Source organism: Cetorhinus maximus, chromosome 15 (assembly GCF_964194155.1).
Source record: "Cetorhinus maximus chromosome 15, sCetMax3.hap1.1, whole genome shotgun sequence".
NCBI classification, from domain to species: domain Eukaryota; kingdom Metazoa; phylum Chordata; class Chondrichthyes; order Lamniformes; family Cetorhinidae; genus Cetorhinus; species Cetorhinus maximus.
Genome location: NC_135893.1, coordinates 386633 through 403439, shown reverse-complemented (window position 1 = coordinate 403439; position 16807 = coordinate 386633). Strand labels below are relative to the sequence as shown.

The window sequence follows — 16807 nt, the reverse complement described above, 5'->3', positions numbered from 1 at the left end:
ACGGCCAATCCTCTTCTCCGTCAGCCACACGGCCAATCCTCTTCTCCGTCAACCACACGGCCAATCCTCTTCTCTACCAACCACACGGCCAATCCTCTTCTCTACCAACCACACGGCCAATCCTCTTCTCCGTCAGCCACACGGCCAATCCTCTTCTCCGTCAGCCACACGGCCAATCCTCTTCTCCGTCAGCCACACGGCCAATCCTCTTCTCCGTCAACCACACGGCCAATCCTCTTCTCCGTCAGCCACACGGCCAATCCTCTTCTCCGTCAGCCACACGGCCAATCCTCTTCTCCGTCAACCACACGGCCAATCCTCTTCTCCGTCAGCCACACGGCCAATCCTCTTCTCCGTCAGCCACACGGCCAATCCTCTTCTCCGTCAGCCACACGGCCAATCCTCTTCTCCGTCAACCACACGGCCAATCCTCTTCTCCGTCAACCACGCGGCCAATCCTCTTCTCCGTCAGCCACACGGCCAATCCTCTTCTCTACCAACCACACGGCCAATCCTCTTCTCCGTCAGCCACACGGCCAATCCTCTTCTCCGTCAGCCACACGGCCAATCCTCTTCTCCGTCAGCCACACGGCCAATCCTCTTCTCCGTCAACCACACGGCCAATCCTCTTCTCCGTCAACCACACGGCCAATCCTCTTCTCTACCAACCACACGGCCAATCCTCTTCTCCGTCAACCACACGGCCAATCCTCTTCTCCGTCAACCACACGGCCAATCCTCTTCTCTACCAACCACACGGCCAATCCTCTTCTCCGTCAACCACACGGCCAATCCTCTTCTCTACCAACCACACGGCCAATCCTCTTCTCTACCAACCACACGGCCAATCCTCTTCTCCGTCAGCCACACGGCCAATCCTCTTCTCCGTCAGCCACGTGGCCAATCCTCTTCTCCGTCAGCCACACGGCCAATCCTCTTCTCCGTCAGCCACACGGCCAATCCTCTTCTCCGTCAGCCACACGGCCAATCCTCTTCTCCGTCAGCCACACGGCCAATCCTCTTCTCCGTCAGCCACACGGCCAATCCTCTTCTCCGTCAGCCACACGGCCAATCCTCTTCTCCGTCAGCCACACGGCCAATCCTCTTCTCCGTCAGCCACACGGCCAATCCTCTTCTCCGTCAGCCACACGGCCAATCCTCTTCTCTACCTACCACACGGCCAATCCTCTTCTCCATCAGCCACACGGCCAATCCTCTTCTCCGTCAGCCACACGGCCAATCCTCTTCTCCGTCAGCCACACGGCCAATCCTCTTCTCTACCAACCACACGGCCAATCCTCTTCTCTACCAACCACACGGCCAATCCTCTTCTCTACCAACCACACGGCCAATCCTCTTCTCCGTCAACCACGCGGCCAATCCTCTTCTCCGTCAGCCACACGGCCAATCCTCTTCTCTACCAACCACACGGCCAATCCTCTTCTCTACCAACCACACGGCCAATCCTCTTCTCCGTCAGCCACACGGCCAATCCTCTTCTCTACCAACCACACGGCCAATCCTCTTCTCTACCAACCACACGGCCAATCCTCTTCTCCGTCAGCCACACGGCCAATCCTCTTCTCCGTCAGCCACACGGCCAATCCTCTTCTCCGTCAACCACACGGCCAATCCTCTTCTCCGTCAGCCACACGGCCAATCCTCTTCTCCGTCAGCCACACGGCCAATCCTCTTCTCCGTCAGCCACACGGCCAATCCTCTTCTCTACCAACCACACGGCCAATCCTCTTCTCCGTCAGCCACACGGCCAATCCTCTTCTCTACCAACCACACGGCCAATCCTCTTCTCCGTCAACCACACGGCCAATCCTCTTCTCCGTCAGCCACACGGCCAATCCTCTTCTCCGTCAGCCACACGGCCAATCCTCTTCTCTACCAACCACACGGCCAATCCTCTTCTCTACCAACCACACGGCCAATCCTCTTCTCCGTCAGCCACACGGCCAATCCTCTTCTCCGCCAGCCACACGGCCAATCCTCTTCTCTACCAACCACACGGCCAATCCTCTTCTCCATCAGCCACACGGCCAATCCTCTTCTCCGTCAGCCACACGGCCAATCCTCTTCTCCGTCAGCCACACGGCCAATCCTCTTCTCTACCAACCACACGGCCAATCCTCTTCTCTACCAACCACACGGCCAATCCTCTTCTCCGTCAGCCACACGGCCAATCCTCTTCTCTACCAACCACACGGCCTATCCTCTTCTCCGTCAGCCACACGGCCAATCCTCTTCTCTACCAACCACACGGCCAATCCTCTTCTCTACCAACCACACGGCCAATCCTCTTCTCCGTCAGCCACACGGCCAATCCTCTTCTCTACCAACCACACGGCCAATCCTCTTCTCCGTCAGCCACACGGCCAATCCTCTTCTCTACCAACCACACGGCCAATCCTCTTCTCTACCAACCACACGGCCAATCCTCTTCTCCGTCAGCCACACGGCCAATCCTCTTCTCTACCAACCACACGGCCAATCCTCTTCTCTACCAACCACACGGCCAATCCTCTTCTCTACCAACCACACGGCCAATCCTCTTCTCCGTCAGCCACACGGCCAATCCTCTTCTCTACCAACCACACGGCCAATCCTCTTCTCCGTCAGCCACACGGCCAATCCTCTTCTCTACCAACCACACGGCCAATCCTCTTCTCCGTCAGCCACACGGCCAATCCTCTTCTCTACCAACCACACGGCCAATCCTCTTCTCCGTCAACCACACGGCCAATCCTCTTCTCTACCAACCACACGGCCAATCCTCTTCTCTACCAACCACACGGCCAATCCTCTTCTCCGTCAGCCACACGGCCAATCCTCTTCTCTACCAACCACACGGCCAATCCTCTTCTCCGTCAGCCACACGGCCAATCCTCTTCTCTACCAACCACACGGCCAATCCTCTTCTCCGTCAACCACACGGCCAATCCTCTTCTCTACCAACCACACGGCCAATCCTCTTCTCTACCAACCACACGGCCAATCCTCTTCTCTACCAACCACACGGCCAATCCTCTTCTCTACCAACCACACGGCCAATCCTCTTCTCTACCAACCACACGGCCAATCCTCTTCTCTACCAACCACACGGCCAATCCTCTTCTCTACCAGCCACACGGCCAATCCTCTTCTCCGTCAGCCACACGGCCAATCCTCTTCTCTACCAACCACACGGCCAATCCTCTTCTCCGTCAGCCACACGGCCAATCCTCTTCTCCGTCAGCCACACGGCCAATCCTCTTCTCTACCAACCACACGGCCAATCCTCTTCTCCGTCAGCCACGCGGCCAATCCTCTTCTCCGTCAGCCACGCGGCCAATCCTCTTCTCCGTCAGCCACACGGCCAATCCTCTTCTCCGTCAGCCACACGGCCAATCCTCTTCTCTACCAACCACACGGCCAATCCTCTTCTCCATCAGCCACACGGCCAATCCTCTTCTCCGTCAGCCACACGGCCAATCCTCTTCTCCGTCAGCCACACGGCCAATCCTCTTCTCCGTCAACCACACGGCCAATCCTCTTCTCTACCAACCACACGGCCAATCCTCTTCTCTACCAACCACGCGGCCAATCCTCTTCTCTACCAACCACACGGCCAATCCTCTTCTCCGTCAGCCACACGGCCAATCCTCTTCTCCGTCAGCCACACGGCCAATCCTCTTCTCTACCAACCACACGGCCAATCCTCTTCTCCGTCAGCCACACGGCCAATCCTCTTCTCCGTCAGCCACACGGCCAATCCTCTTCTCTACCAACCACACGGCCAATCCTCTTCTCTACCAACCATACGGCCAATCCTCTTCTCTACCAACCACACGGCCAATCCTCTTCTCTACCAACCACACGGCCAATCCTCTTCTCTACCAGCCACACGGCCAATCCTCTTCTCTACCAGCCACACGGCCAATCCTCTTCTCCGTCAGCCACACGGCCAATCCTCTTCTCTACCAACCACACGGCCAATCCTCTTCTCTACCAACCACACGGCCAATCCTCTTCTCTACCAACCACACGGCCAATCCTCTTCTCTACCAACCACACGGCCAATCCTCTTCTCTACCAACCACACGGCCAATCCTCTTCTCTACCAACCACACGGCCAATCCTCTTCTCTACCAACCACACGGCCAATCCTCTTCTCTACCAGCCACACGGCCAATCCTCTTCTCTACCAGCCACACGGCCAATCCTCTTCTCCGTCAGCCACACGGCCAATCCTCTTCTCTACCAACCACACGGCCAATCCTCTTCTCCGTCAGCCACACGGCCAATCCTCTTCTCCGTCAGCCACACGGCCAATCCTCTTCTCTACCAACCACACGGCCAATCCTCTTCTCTACCAACCACACGGCCAATCCTCTTCTCCGTCAGCCACACGGCCAATCCTCTTCTCCGTCAGCCACACGGCCAATCCTCTTCTCTACCAACCACACGGCCAATCCTCTTCTCCGTCAGCCACACGGCCAATCCTCTTCTCCGTCAACCACACGGCCAATCCTCTTCTCCGTCAGCCACACGGCCAATCCTCTTCTCTACCAACCACACGGCCAATCCTCTTCTCTACCAACCACACGGCCAATCCTCTTCTCCGTCAGCCACACGGCCAATCCTCTTCTCCGTCAACCACACGGCCAATCCTCTTCTCTACCAACCACACGGCCAATCCTCTTCTCCGTCAACCACACGGCCAATCCTCTTCTCCGTCAGCCACACGGCCAATCCTCTTCTCTACCAACCACACGGCCAATCCTCTTCTCTACCAACCACACGGCCAATCCTCTTCTCCGTCAGCCACACGGCCAATCCTCTTCTCCGTCAACCACACGGCCAATCCTCTTCTCTACCAACCACACGGCCAATCCTCTTCTCTACCAACCACACGGCCAATCCTCTTCTCTACCAACCACACGGCCAATCCTCTTCTCTACCAACCACACGGCCAATCCTCTTCTCTACCAACCACACGGCCAATCCCCTTCTCTACCAACCACGCGGCCAATCCTCTTCTCTACCAACCACACGGCCAATCCTCTTCTCCGTCAGCCACACGGCCAATCCTCTTCTCCGTCAGCCACACGGCCAATCCTCTTCTCTACCAACCACACTGCCAATCCTCTTCTCTACCAACCACACGGCCAATCCTCTTCTCCGTCAGCCACACGGCCAATCCTCTTCTCCGTCAGCCACACGGCCAATCCTCTTCTCCGTCAGCCACACGGCCAATCCTCTTCTCCGTCAGCCACACGGCCAATCCTCTTCTCCGTCAGCCACACGGCCAATCCTCTTCTCCGTCAGCCACACGGCCAATCCTCTTCTCCGTCAGCCACACGGCCAATCCTCTTCTCCGTCAGCCACACGGCCAATCCTCTTCTCCGTCAGCCACACGGCCAATCCTCTTCTCCGTCAGCCACACGGCCAATCCTCTTCTCCGTCAGCCACACGGCCAATCCTCTTCTCTACCAACCACGCGGCCAATCCTCTTCTCTACCAACCACACGGCCAATCCTCTTCTCTACCAACCACACGGCCAATCCTCTTCTCTACCAACCACACGGCCAATCCTCTTCTCTACCAACCACACGGCCAATCCTCTTCTCTACCAACCACACGGCCAATCCTCTTCTCCGTCAGCCACACGGCCAATCCTCTTCTCTACCAACCACACGGCCAATCCTCTTCTCCGTCAGCCACACGGCCAATCCTCTTCTCCGTCAGCCACACGGCCAATCCTCTTCTCTACCAACCACACGGCCAATCCTCTTCTCCGTCAGCCACACGGCCAATTTTTGTGTCATCTGCAAATTTCCCAATCACACCTCCCACACTTAAGTCCAAATCATTAATATATACAACAAACAGCAAGGGCCCCAACACTGAGTCCCGTGGAACACCACTGGAAGCCGCTTTCCATTCACAAAAACATCCATCGATCAATACCCTTTGTTTCCTGTCCCTGAGCCTATTTTGGATCCAACTCACTATCTTTCCTCGTGTCCCATGAGATCTCACTTTTCTGACTGTCTGCCATGTGGGACTTTGTCAAATGCCTGACTGAAATCCATGCAGACAACATCCACTGCACTGTCCTCATCAATCCTCTTTGTTACTTCCTCAAAAAATTCAATTCAGTTGGTGAGACATGATCTTCCCCTAACAAAACCATGCTGACTATCCCTGGTCAATCTGTACCAATCTAAGTGACAGTTCATCCTGTGTCTCAGAATTGTTTCCAATAATTTGCAGCCACCACAGTCAGGCCTATAATGTTCTACCTTATCCGTCAGACCCTTTTTAAATATTGGTACAACGTTTGCAGACCTCCAATCCTCTGGTACCTTGCCTGCATCTAGTGGGGATTGGTAAGTGATCCTCAGAGCATCTGTTATTTCCTCCCTGGCTTCCTTTAACAGCCTGGGATACAATCCACCTGGCCCCTGGTGATTTATCCACCTTTCAAGGATGTCAGTCCCTCCAGTACTTCCATTCTCATTATGCTTATTGTATCTAATATTTCACGCTCTTCCTCTTTAATGAGAATGTCTGCATCATCCTCTCCTTAGTGAAGACAGAGACAAAGTACTCATTGGGGACCCTGGCTACATCTTTTGCATCAACCCACAAGGTACCATATACGTCTCTGCTAGGCCCCACCCTTTCCTTAGTTATTCTCTTGCTCTTAATGTGCTGGTAAAACATCTTCGGGTTTTCTTTGATTTTACCTGCCAATATTTTTTCATATCCTCTTTGCTTTCCTAATTTCCTTTTCTACTTCACCGCTGTACTTTCTATTCTCCTCTAGGCTTTTTACAGTATTAGGCTTTTTGTGGCTGTCATAAGTTTTCTTTTTCTCCTTTACCTTACTCTGTATGCTTCTGGATAAGCAGGGAGCTCTAGATTTGGCAGTACCACCCTTTGTCTTTGTGGGGAGATGTCTACACTGTGCCTGTAGAATCTCACCTTTGAATACCTCCCACTGATTTAACACCATTTTCCCTTCTAGTAGCTGTATCCAGTCCACTCTCACCAGCTCATCTCTCAGCTTTGTAAAATTTGTCTTCCCCCAATTTAGAACTTCTACTCCTGTTCTATCTTTGTCCTTTTCTATAATGATGCTAAATCTAACCGTATTATGATCACTATCTCCAAAATGGTCCCCATTGCTAGTTCATCCACTTGCCCAGCTTCATTTCCTAAGACGAATTCTAGAACTGCGCCCCCTCTCGTTGAGCTTGTTACGTGCTGGCTAAAAAAGTTCTCTTGAATGCAGTTCAAGAATTTTGCACCCTCAGTGCCCTTCACACTGTTCGTATCCTAATTGATATTAGGGTAGTTGAAGTCCCCAATAATTACTGCCCTATTGTTTTTGCACTCAGAAACCTGTCTACATATTTGCTATTCTAACTCTCTTCCACTATCTGGGGGTCTATAGTACACTCCTAGCAGTGTGGCTGCCCCTTTTCTATTTCTCAGTTCAACCGATGTGGCCTCATTTGGTGCATCATTTAGTATATCATCCCTCCTCACAGCTGTAATTGATTCTTTACCGAATAATGCTACAAGCCCACCTATTTTAATCCTCCTCTCTATCCTGCCTGAAAACTCTATATCCAGGGACATTGAGCTGCCGTTTCCCCTCCTTTTTAAGTCAGGTTTCCGTTATAGTGATGATATCATGCTGCCACGTGTCTATCTGTACCCTCAGCTCAGTGGCTTTGTTTGCTATACTCCTTGAATTTACATATATACCTCATAACACTGCCAAATTCTAGTGCTGTTCACTTTTTAACCTGTGCTGCTTCTGTTTCAAGATAAGCATGAGTGCCATTGTAGCAGAGCCCGCCAAACTGGCAAGTGTTTGAAATCCTTTTGTCTCCAAGTGAACGGTGGTGCCACCTTAACATTCAGAAAGTTCTTAAAGCCGAACTTCCACTTTTACATTTTTAGTCATGAATCCGAATTCCACTCATCCAGAACAATTTGGACTTATCCAAGGGCCAAACCTAACAGAAAATTGGGCGTCCTGGATAAGAGAATTTCTAAACTACCAGAGTACGTCAGGTCTAAGTAGAAAGTCAGGAAAAGTCCAGATTAATACTGTTTTATATTGGTCTGGTGAACTTGCAGATGAAGTAATCGTGATGCAGTGCATTGATGAATCCTCAACCAGCTTCAATGAAATATTAAAGCCTTAGATGAATATTTTAACCTTCAATTTGTGGACAGAGCACAAAAAGAGGGATAGGAAAGCCTCAGTAAAACTATGAAAGGGTAAAAGATATTACTTGAGCAAACTACACAAGGGCGCTAGAGAGGCAGTGAACTATCCAGAAGCCCCGAAATTATATATTTTTGGAAATCCCAGCACATCACCCAAGCTGCAACAGCAGGAGGCAGTGTGGAGCGAGCAGCTGACCGTGAAAAAAAGGATAGCTATTTGATGGAGTCCAAAATACACAAACCCTGGAAAAGGAAATAAGGTTGGAAAATGTACACATCAAAGCCGAATTGGAAGATTTGAAACACAAAATTCAAGCTGAGTATACCTTTGAAAATACACGATAAGCTAAAGTTTTCAATTAACCAAACTGTTCCAGATTGGAACAAACAAATTTCTGAGGAGTCATAAAGGTACCAGGAGGAAATAACAACTCTTGAATTCCATTGTTGGCAAATCAAAGTGGGAATTGGGAAAACTTGACCAGAAATACAGCCAGTCACAACAGCATGCAGAAAATGCACTCAAAAAAAGGTGCTGGCTTAGAAGAACTGAAGAACCAATTGCGGATAAGACTCAAAAATGTTCTATATTCCAGGAGGAAGCCAAAAGACACAAGAAAGAGACTACAGAGCTGAAGAAAATGGTTGGACATTCGGAAGAAAACTTCAGAAAACATTTTATTTCCAAAGATATACCTGAAGAGATGAAAATTAAGAACCTAGAATGGCAAGAGCAAGTAGAACTTCTCACAAAAGAACGTGAAGAGTCTCAGGAACAATTGGCAGAAGCGCAATTACAGAACATGAGCTTGAAGATTAGTGTTGAGGAATTATACTCTGCTGAAGAAAAAGTGATCAGTATAGAGAACCAACTTTCATGTACGAAAGATGAGATGGAAAGGGAAAATGAGAATTGATGAGAGCTCTAGAATGTCCTGGCAGGAAGTTTAACACTTGAAAGAGGACTTTAGGGTTAAATGACAAACTTGTAGAAGCAAATTCAACAAAAATAGATCTTCAATTAAAACTTGATGAACTTCAAACATCTGAAGTCTCTAGTAAGTATCATGCAAAATGCCTAGAACAGGAGAAAGAATTGTTGATGCATCAGAACAGTTGCTTGAAAGCAGAATTAGCAACCAAAACTGATGAACTTCTTGAACTTCGGTCCAATCTGAACAACATGGATGTTGAGATACACAATATGGAAGAGTAAATCCAGTCTTTGAAAACAGATCAGTGAAATTCTACAAAACTGCTGATCTAACAAATGAATTGAAAGAGTCCAAGAAGCAGTCAGTGACCATGGAAGAAAGATTCCGAATAGAAGTGAATGCCCAGCTACAGTTATTAAACTTATATAAGATTTCCGCAAATAATTCTGAACCAAAAACAACCCAACTTACCAGTGTTGTTGGTAAACTGAAGGAAAAGATTCATAAGCTCGAAAAACAACTGGAAAAGTAGAAAGTACTCAAACATTGGGGTAAAATTGTGAAATAAGTGGAAACGAGGGTTCCACTTTTTGAAATGTAAACTTGTACATACATCGCCACGACCCACACAATGATGGTAGAAGTCAAAGAAATGACATGGAGAAGAGCACAATGTTTGTCCACCCAATAACAAACAAGTTAGGGTAGCGACCACCGACCACTGCAACATCCAAACCGACCAAATGCAGTTCAACACAAAGGAATGGAAACATACCCAGAGGCTGGAACAAACTCCAAACCTATAGGAAGAACCAGCAGCGGCAGAGTCTACCACTCATCCCACAGCAGTGCCAACGAGATATGGAAGGTTTATCAGGCCTCCAGGCTGCCGGAACATTTGATTTCAAGGACTTGAAGGGGGAGAAGGGTATGGATAATGCAGTGATGACAATGTAAATGTATGATAGTAATAACAACGCAAGACAAAATGTTAACTATAATCACTTAAAATACTTTGGATAAAGACTTGGGGGAGGTGTAGTGTAAGGGTCTGGCACATATAGGGTTACTATGGAACTGAGTACAGTACTGACCACACAGTGATGTAAGAGAACACATGACCTGCACCCAGGCTCAGTCTAGTGTTGGACAGAGCCATGTGTACTAGTAAGCATGGAGACAGCTTCTAGCTAGTACCCCTTAGAACTATTTATAAATATACAGTAAGAGTCAACAAAAACTTAGTTAACCCACATATGACTATGAAGACTTCTTCAGACCTACCGAACTGTAACCAACAACCTATAACAAATCCTACCCCCCCGACGCATCATAAACCCCTATCCTAACTCCCTGACTCATCATCCAACCCGATCCATCTTACCCCCAACACATCCTTACCCCCATCCTATCACCCCTGGCCCATTCCTACCTCCAACCTACCACCTGATCTATCCTACTCCCTTGACCCATCCTACCCCCCAACCCATCCTTCCATCCCCCGACCCGCATGCTACCCATTTACCTGATAAACTTAATTTCTCTCTGGCGTCTCAAAGTGGCTGAGACTTTTAAGCTTACCACTTTATGGCAGCTAGTGCTGTAAAAAGGGGGAGTGGCTTCACTGAAGGCCTCGTTCACCTGCTACACTGCACTTTTGTCAGCAGGCCCAAGTTAGAAGGTCAAGCGACAAACATGCAGCTCTCATAAGTAAGGAGGAGTAGAATGGCACCCTGATAGTGCTCACCACTCCTCAGAAATTCTGGCACAATATCTTTAATACAAAAAGGCTTCCCAATATGTGTAATCAGACAATTAATTGACTCAAAATTAAAGGAGCTATGAGGTGGTGACTAAAGGTTTGGTCAGAAATATGATTTTTAAGTATAGTTTTAAAGGAAGAAAGAGGAGTGAAGAGGTTTGGAGAGGAGATTCCAGAGCAAATGCTGCGACATCTGAAGGCCCAGGCACCAATGGTGGGGGAAGGGTGAGAGATGCAACAAGAGGTCAGAGTTGGAGGAACACAGGGACCCTAGAGGATTACAGAGTTAGGGTAGGAAATAGAGAATCCATGAAGGAATTTAAACACAAGCTGAGAACTTAAAAGTAACACAGAAATTGCTGGAAATACTCAGCAGTTCTGGCAGCCTCTGCGAAGAGAGAGAAACAGAGTTAATATTTCAGGTCTGTGATTAGAGTTGTTGGGGAATAGGGCCCAATGCAAATTAATGAGAATTGGGTGATAGGTGTAGAGGTTTGGTCCAGGGTAACAGTGGTTTTGGATGAGATGCTAACCAGGACAGCATTGTAAAATCTGACCACATGTATTTTGATGATGTCACCAAGAGGGGGGTGTAGACAATGAAAACAATGGTGATAAAGATGGATTCTTCAACAATTATAAAGGTTATGGTGCAAGGGTGGGAAGCAGAGCTGTTGTGGGAGATACTTTGGGTAGGAGGAAATAGATAAGAGTGGAAGCAACAATGGGCAGTCTACTGAGCTGGGTAACAATGAAATGGAGTTGCGGGGGGAATGATGTAGTTTATTGTGTCAAAAACGAGAGAGAGGTTGAGAACAATGAGAAGGTTATGGATTTGGTTGCGGAAGGAGATGGTGTCAAAGGAGAGGGTCGACCAAATAAATGCCCATGTCAGAATTGTATTGTTTTACTGATTAGAAACTAAAGACATTCTTTGACCTTCATGTACAATTAGAAATAAATCATTACCTTTTTCTCCGAGCTGGGGTCCTTTCTGGTTCCTTTAATGAAATCATTTCTCCCTTTTAAGAATTGCTCATATTCGTTAGCTGTCATGTCTCCACTTTCTATTAAGACGTGCGGCATATGGGGCTCTGAGGAAATATATGCACAAAATCTTAACCAAACATGAAGAGATATGGTGCAAAACAGATGAACCGATAAGACGCTTGATCAGGGCCCTTTTTAGAGCCAAGAGACCAAAAAGCGCAACTACTTTTTGTTGATTTTCTTCCCTTTCTCCCCTTTTCCCCTGTCTGAAGGTGTTGACTCTTGCCGGGCTACAGTTTAGTAGATACTGGCCCCAATGACATAGCTATTCAGGCCACTGTTCCTGGGTGAGCTGAGAGAGTGAAAGTGGATAATCCATCTCAGCCTCCTTCAGAGATCCCCAGCTTCACAGATGCCAGATTTCAGCCAATTCAATTCACTCCACATGATATCAAGAAAAGGTTGAAGGCAATGGATACTGCAAAGGCTATGGGGCCTGACAATAATCCAGCAATAGTGCTGAAGACTTGTGCTCCAGAACTTGCTGCGCCCCTAGCCAAGCTGTTCCAATACCGCTACAACACTGGCATCTACCCAGCAATGTGGAAAATTGCCCAGGTAAGTCCTGTACACACAAAGCAGGACAAATCCAACCCGGACAATTACTGCCCCATCAGTCTACTCTTGATCATCAGTAAAGTAATGGAAGGGGTCATCAACAGTGCTATCAAGTGGCACTTGCTTAGCAATAATCTGCTCACTGATGCCCAGTTTGGGTTCTGCTCGGGCCTCTCAGCTCCTGACCTCATTACAGCCTTGGTTCAAACATGGACAAAAGAGCTAAACTCCAGAAGTGAGGTGAGAATGACTGCCCTTGACATCAAGGCAACATTTGACCACGTGTGGCATCAAGGAGCCCTAGCAAAACTGGAGTCAATGGGAATCTCCACTGGTTGGAGTCATACCTGGCGCAAAGGAAGATGGTTGTGCTTGTTGGAGGTCAGTCATCTCAGCTCCATGATATTACTGCAGGCGTCCCTCAGGGTAGTGTCCTCAACTCAACCACCTTCAGCTACTTCATCAATGACCTTCCTTCCATCATAAGGTCAGAAGTGGGGATGTTCGCTGATGATTGCACAATGTTTAGCACCATTCACGACTCCTCAGATACTGAAGCAGTCCATGTCCAAATGCAGAAAGACCTGGACAATATCCAGGGTTGGGCTGACAAATGGCAAGTAACATTCGGGCCACACAAGTGTCAGGCAATGACCATCTCCAAGAAGAGAGAATCCAACCATTGACCCTTGACGTTCAATGGCATTACCATCACTGAATCTCCCACCATCAATATCCTGGGGGTTACCATTGACCAGAAAGTGAACTGGACTCGCCATATAAATACTGTGGCTACAAGACCAGGTCAGAGGCTAAGAATCGCGGTACGAGTAACTCACCTCCTGACTCCCCAAAGCCTGTCCACCATCTACAAGGCACAAGTCAGGAGTGTGATGGAATACTCCCCACTTGCCTGGCTGAGTGCGGCTCCAACAACACTCATGAAGCTTGACACGGTCCAGGACAAAGCAGCCCACTTGATTGGCACCACATCCACAAACATTCACTCCCTCCACCACCAACACACAGTGGCAGCAGTGTGTACCATCTACAAGATGCACTGAAGGAATTCACCAAGGCTCCTTAGACAGCGCCTTCCAAACCCATGACCAATATTACCTTGAAGGACAAGGGCAGCAAACACATGGGAACACCACCACCTGGAAGTTCCCCTCCAAGTCACTCACCATCCTGACTTGGAAATATATCGCCGTTCCTTCACTGTTGCTAGGTCAAAATCCTGGAACTCCCTCTCTAACAGCACTGTGGGTGTACCTACACCACATGGACTGCAGCGGTTCAAGAAGACAGCTCACCACCACCTTCTCAAGGGCAATTAGGGATGGGCAATAAATGCTAGCCCAGCCAGCGAAGCCCACATCCATGAATGAATAAAAGTAAAACATGATTCGTCCGCTCATGGTCAGCTGGCAGGGTCAAAGTTCCAGGCGCCATATTTAAAGGCCAGTCCAACACACAATCTCACTCTCTACATCCCACCTGTCTTCCAGGCACGTGCAGAGATGTCTTGCAGCCAGAAGAAGAAGGCCGAGAGCCTCAGGAAGGAGACAGCACTGGCTTCACCCACCAGGCCCTCCAGACCTTGATCAGAGGAGTGTAAGCGCACAGGCAAGTCCTGTATCCCAGGGATGGCTGCAGGATGCAGACCAGCCTCACCTCTCCGGCCTGGGAGGCCATCGCAGAGCAGGTCAGTGCACCTGGCAACCAAGCCTGAAATGCCATTCAGTGCAGGAAGAGGATGAATGATCTCATCTGCTCTGCCAGGGTAAGTCATCCTTCAACTCCCTCCAGTATCAAACTCTCATCCTGGCATCATGCACTCAAATGGCTGCTCTCTTCAGGGATCTCACACAACCATTAGCAGGGGACACATATCAACACTCATTCTCTCACCGAGACTTTCACATCACCACCATCCTATCGATCATGTTGCTCACACTCCATCCTCTGGCCCTTCTGGGGAGGGCTCACCACAGGCAGGGGACACGCATCTCACCCAACCTCTACTCCATCCCATCTCATCACATCCCTTTCTTTCTTCTTCATACAGGACAAGCTGACACACAGCATGCATGGGAGAGCGCAGACCGAGGGAGGGGCGGCCGACATCACCACCCTCACTTTGAGGAGGCTGCAGTTGAGCTGGTTGGGGGAGGACAGGGATCGCTCCTGTGGGGAAGGGGAGATCGGCCTCTCCCACCAACCCAGTGCGGATCACAGCTCCATCACCTCATCAACTCCTGACAATCACAGCGAGTCACGTGCAGCCTTACCCAGCTCATCCTCATTAACTGAAACACTCTTCTCTATTTTCTAGGCACCGTCAGATCAAGGCCGCCAAGCCAGTCCAGCACCAGTGTGAGCCCCAAGACCATGTCCGAAGAGGAAGCTCTGGAAGGACTGTCACTGCGCTCACACCCACCCTCCACCAGCTCAGAGACACACGTGTCAGTGGGGCACGGGTGTAGAGTGTGGAGTGGTGCTATTGAACTGTTTTATCTACCCTTAAAACCCATGTTTCGTGTGAGATATGTGTGTGTGTTTGTATATAAGGGTTTAAGAATGGGTAGAGCTTAAGTTATTGAGTTAGAAGTTAGCAATTCTTATTTCTTTCTTTTGCTATTAGTTAAAGACAATTTGTTCAATAAACAGTCATTTTCTTATTAAGTTTACAAACCTGGTGCTCATATTCTGTTAACCTAAATTAAACAGTTAGGTAGAATTGGGGCAATCTAGTGGTTTGGTCAAACTTTTCACGGCTCGGGGAAGAGTGAGACTGGATATTACAGCGCACTATCCCCAGTGAGTTGTGACAGTAATCAAACCAGCACCTTTAATACCCATACCAGTTTTTGAAGACCATTTAGTTGGGTATTAGTAGATTGTGTAGGTCCATTACCCAAAACAAAAGCAGGTCATCAATATATCCTTACAGTCATGGATATGACAACCTGATTTCCAGAAGCTATTGCTTTAAGGAGTGTTACAACTAAGCTGGTAGTGGAAAAGTTAACTTAGTTCTCCACTCATTATGGCCAATTGAAATACAATCTGACCAAGGTTCTAACTTCATGTCTAAAATTTTCCAGGACATAATCAACAATTTGGGTATCAGACAACTATAGTCTCCCGCCTATCACCCACAGGCACAAGGAGCTTTAGAGAGATACCATCAGATTCTCAAAACCATGATTAAGACCTATTGCCATGAATACCTGAAGGACTTGGACAAAGGATTAGTTATCTTACTATTTGCTACTTGGGATTCCCCAAATGAATCTACTGGATTTAGTTCCTATGAATTGATTTATGGTCATGAAATAAGAGGTCCATTAAAAGTGATTAAGGAAAAGTTCCTAAAGCAGAAAGACGAATCCTCTGTGTTGGATTACGTGTCCACGTTGCTAGAAAGACTCACAGGAGCAGGTAAAGCAGCAAGATAGCACTTAAAAATTTCCCAAGCCAAACTAAAAGAATGGGCAGACAATTGTGCTATGGCTAGAATGTTCCAAGCAGGAGATGAAGTATTGGTATTATTACCTTTGCAGGGTGAACCCCTGAGAGTGAAATTCAGTGGCCCCCACAAGATAGTTAAGGAGAGTTAGGAAAGTGATGTATCTGATATAGATACTCCTGAACGTAGGAAGAAGAAACGGTTACATCACATAAACATGTCAAAGCAATATCATCACAGAGAAGATGATAAGACAGAGCAAGTGTGGCAGGTGGTAGGAGTAGTGGAGGATGACAGAGGCAGTAAGGGCAAGGTAGAAGGAGAAGTAGACAGTGTCCAAAGTGAACCGTCTACAATCCGACCACCCATACAACAATACCGGGATAGTTAGACACGGTGTTCTCATATTTAGAGGAGGGACCAAGGAAAGATCTAATAAGATAAAAGCAAAAAAACTGCGGATGCTGGAAATCCAAAACAAAAACAAAAACAAAAATACCTGGAAAAACTCAGCAGCTCTGGCAGCATCTGCGGAGAGGAACACAGTTAACATTTCGAGCCCCCATGACTCTTCAACAGAACTAAGGAAAATTAGAAAAGGGGTGAAATATAAGCTGGTTTAAGGGGGGGGTGGGACAAGAAGAGCTGGATAGAGGGCCAGTGATAGGTGGATCAAGAGAAGGTAAGAATCCAGAGGGAGGGATCCAGGTGGAGGGAGAATATTGGAGGTGGGTAAAAGGATCCGTTGAACGGGGAGAGGACTCCTGCCCAAAGAAGTGAGCATTGAGA

General features: G+C 48.5%; 1 protein-coding gene across 1 annotated transcript in view; it reads right to left on the bottom strand.

Moving 5' to 3' along the window:
- vwa5b1 (von Willebrand factor A domain containing 5B1) overlaps positions 1 to 16807 on the bottom strand; it is a 258318-nt gene that overhangs the window by 176936 nt on the left and 64575 nt on the right. Inside the window, 1 exon segment of the mRNA XM_078557677.1 lies at positions 11905 to 12029. Within this exon segment, the coding sequence (XP_078413803.1) occupies positions 11905 to 12029 (125 nt within the window).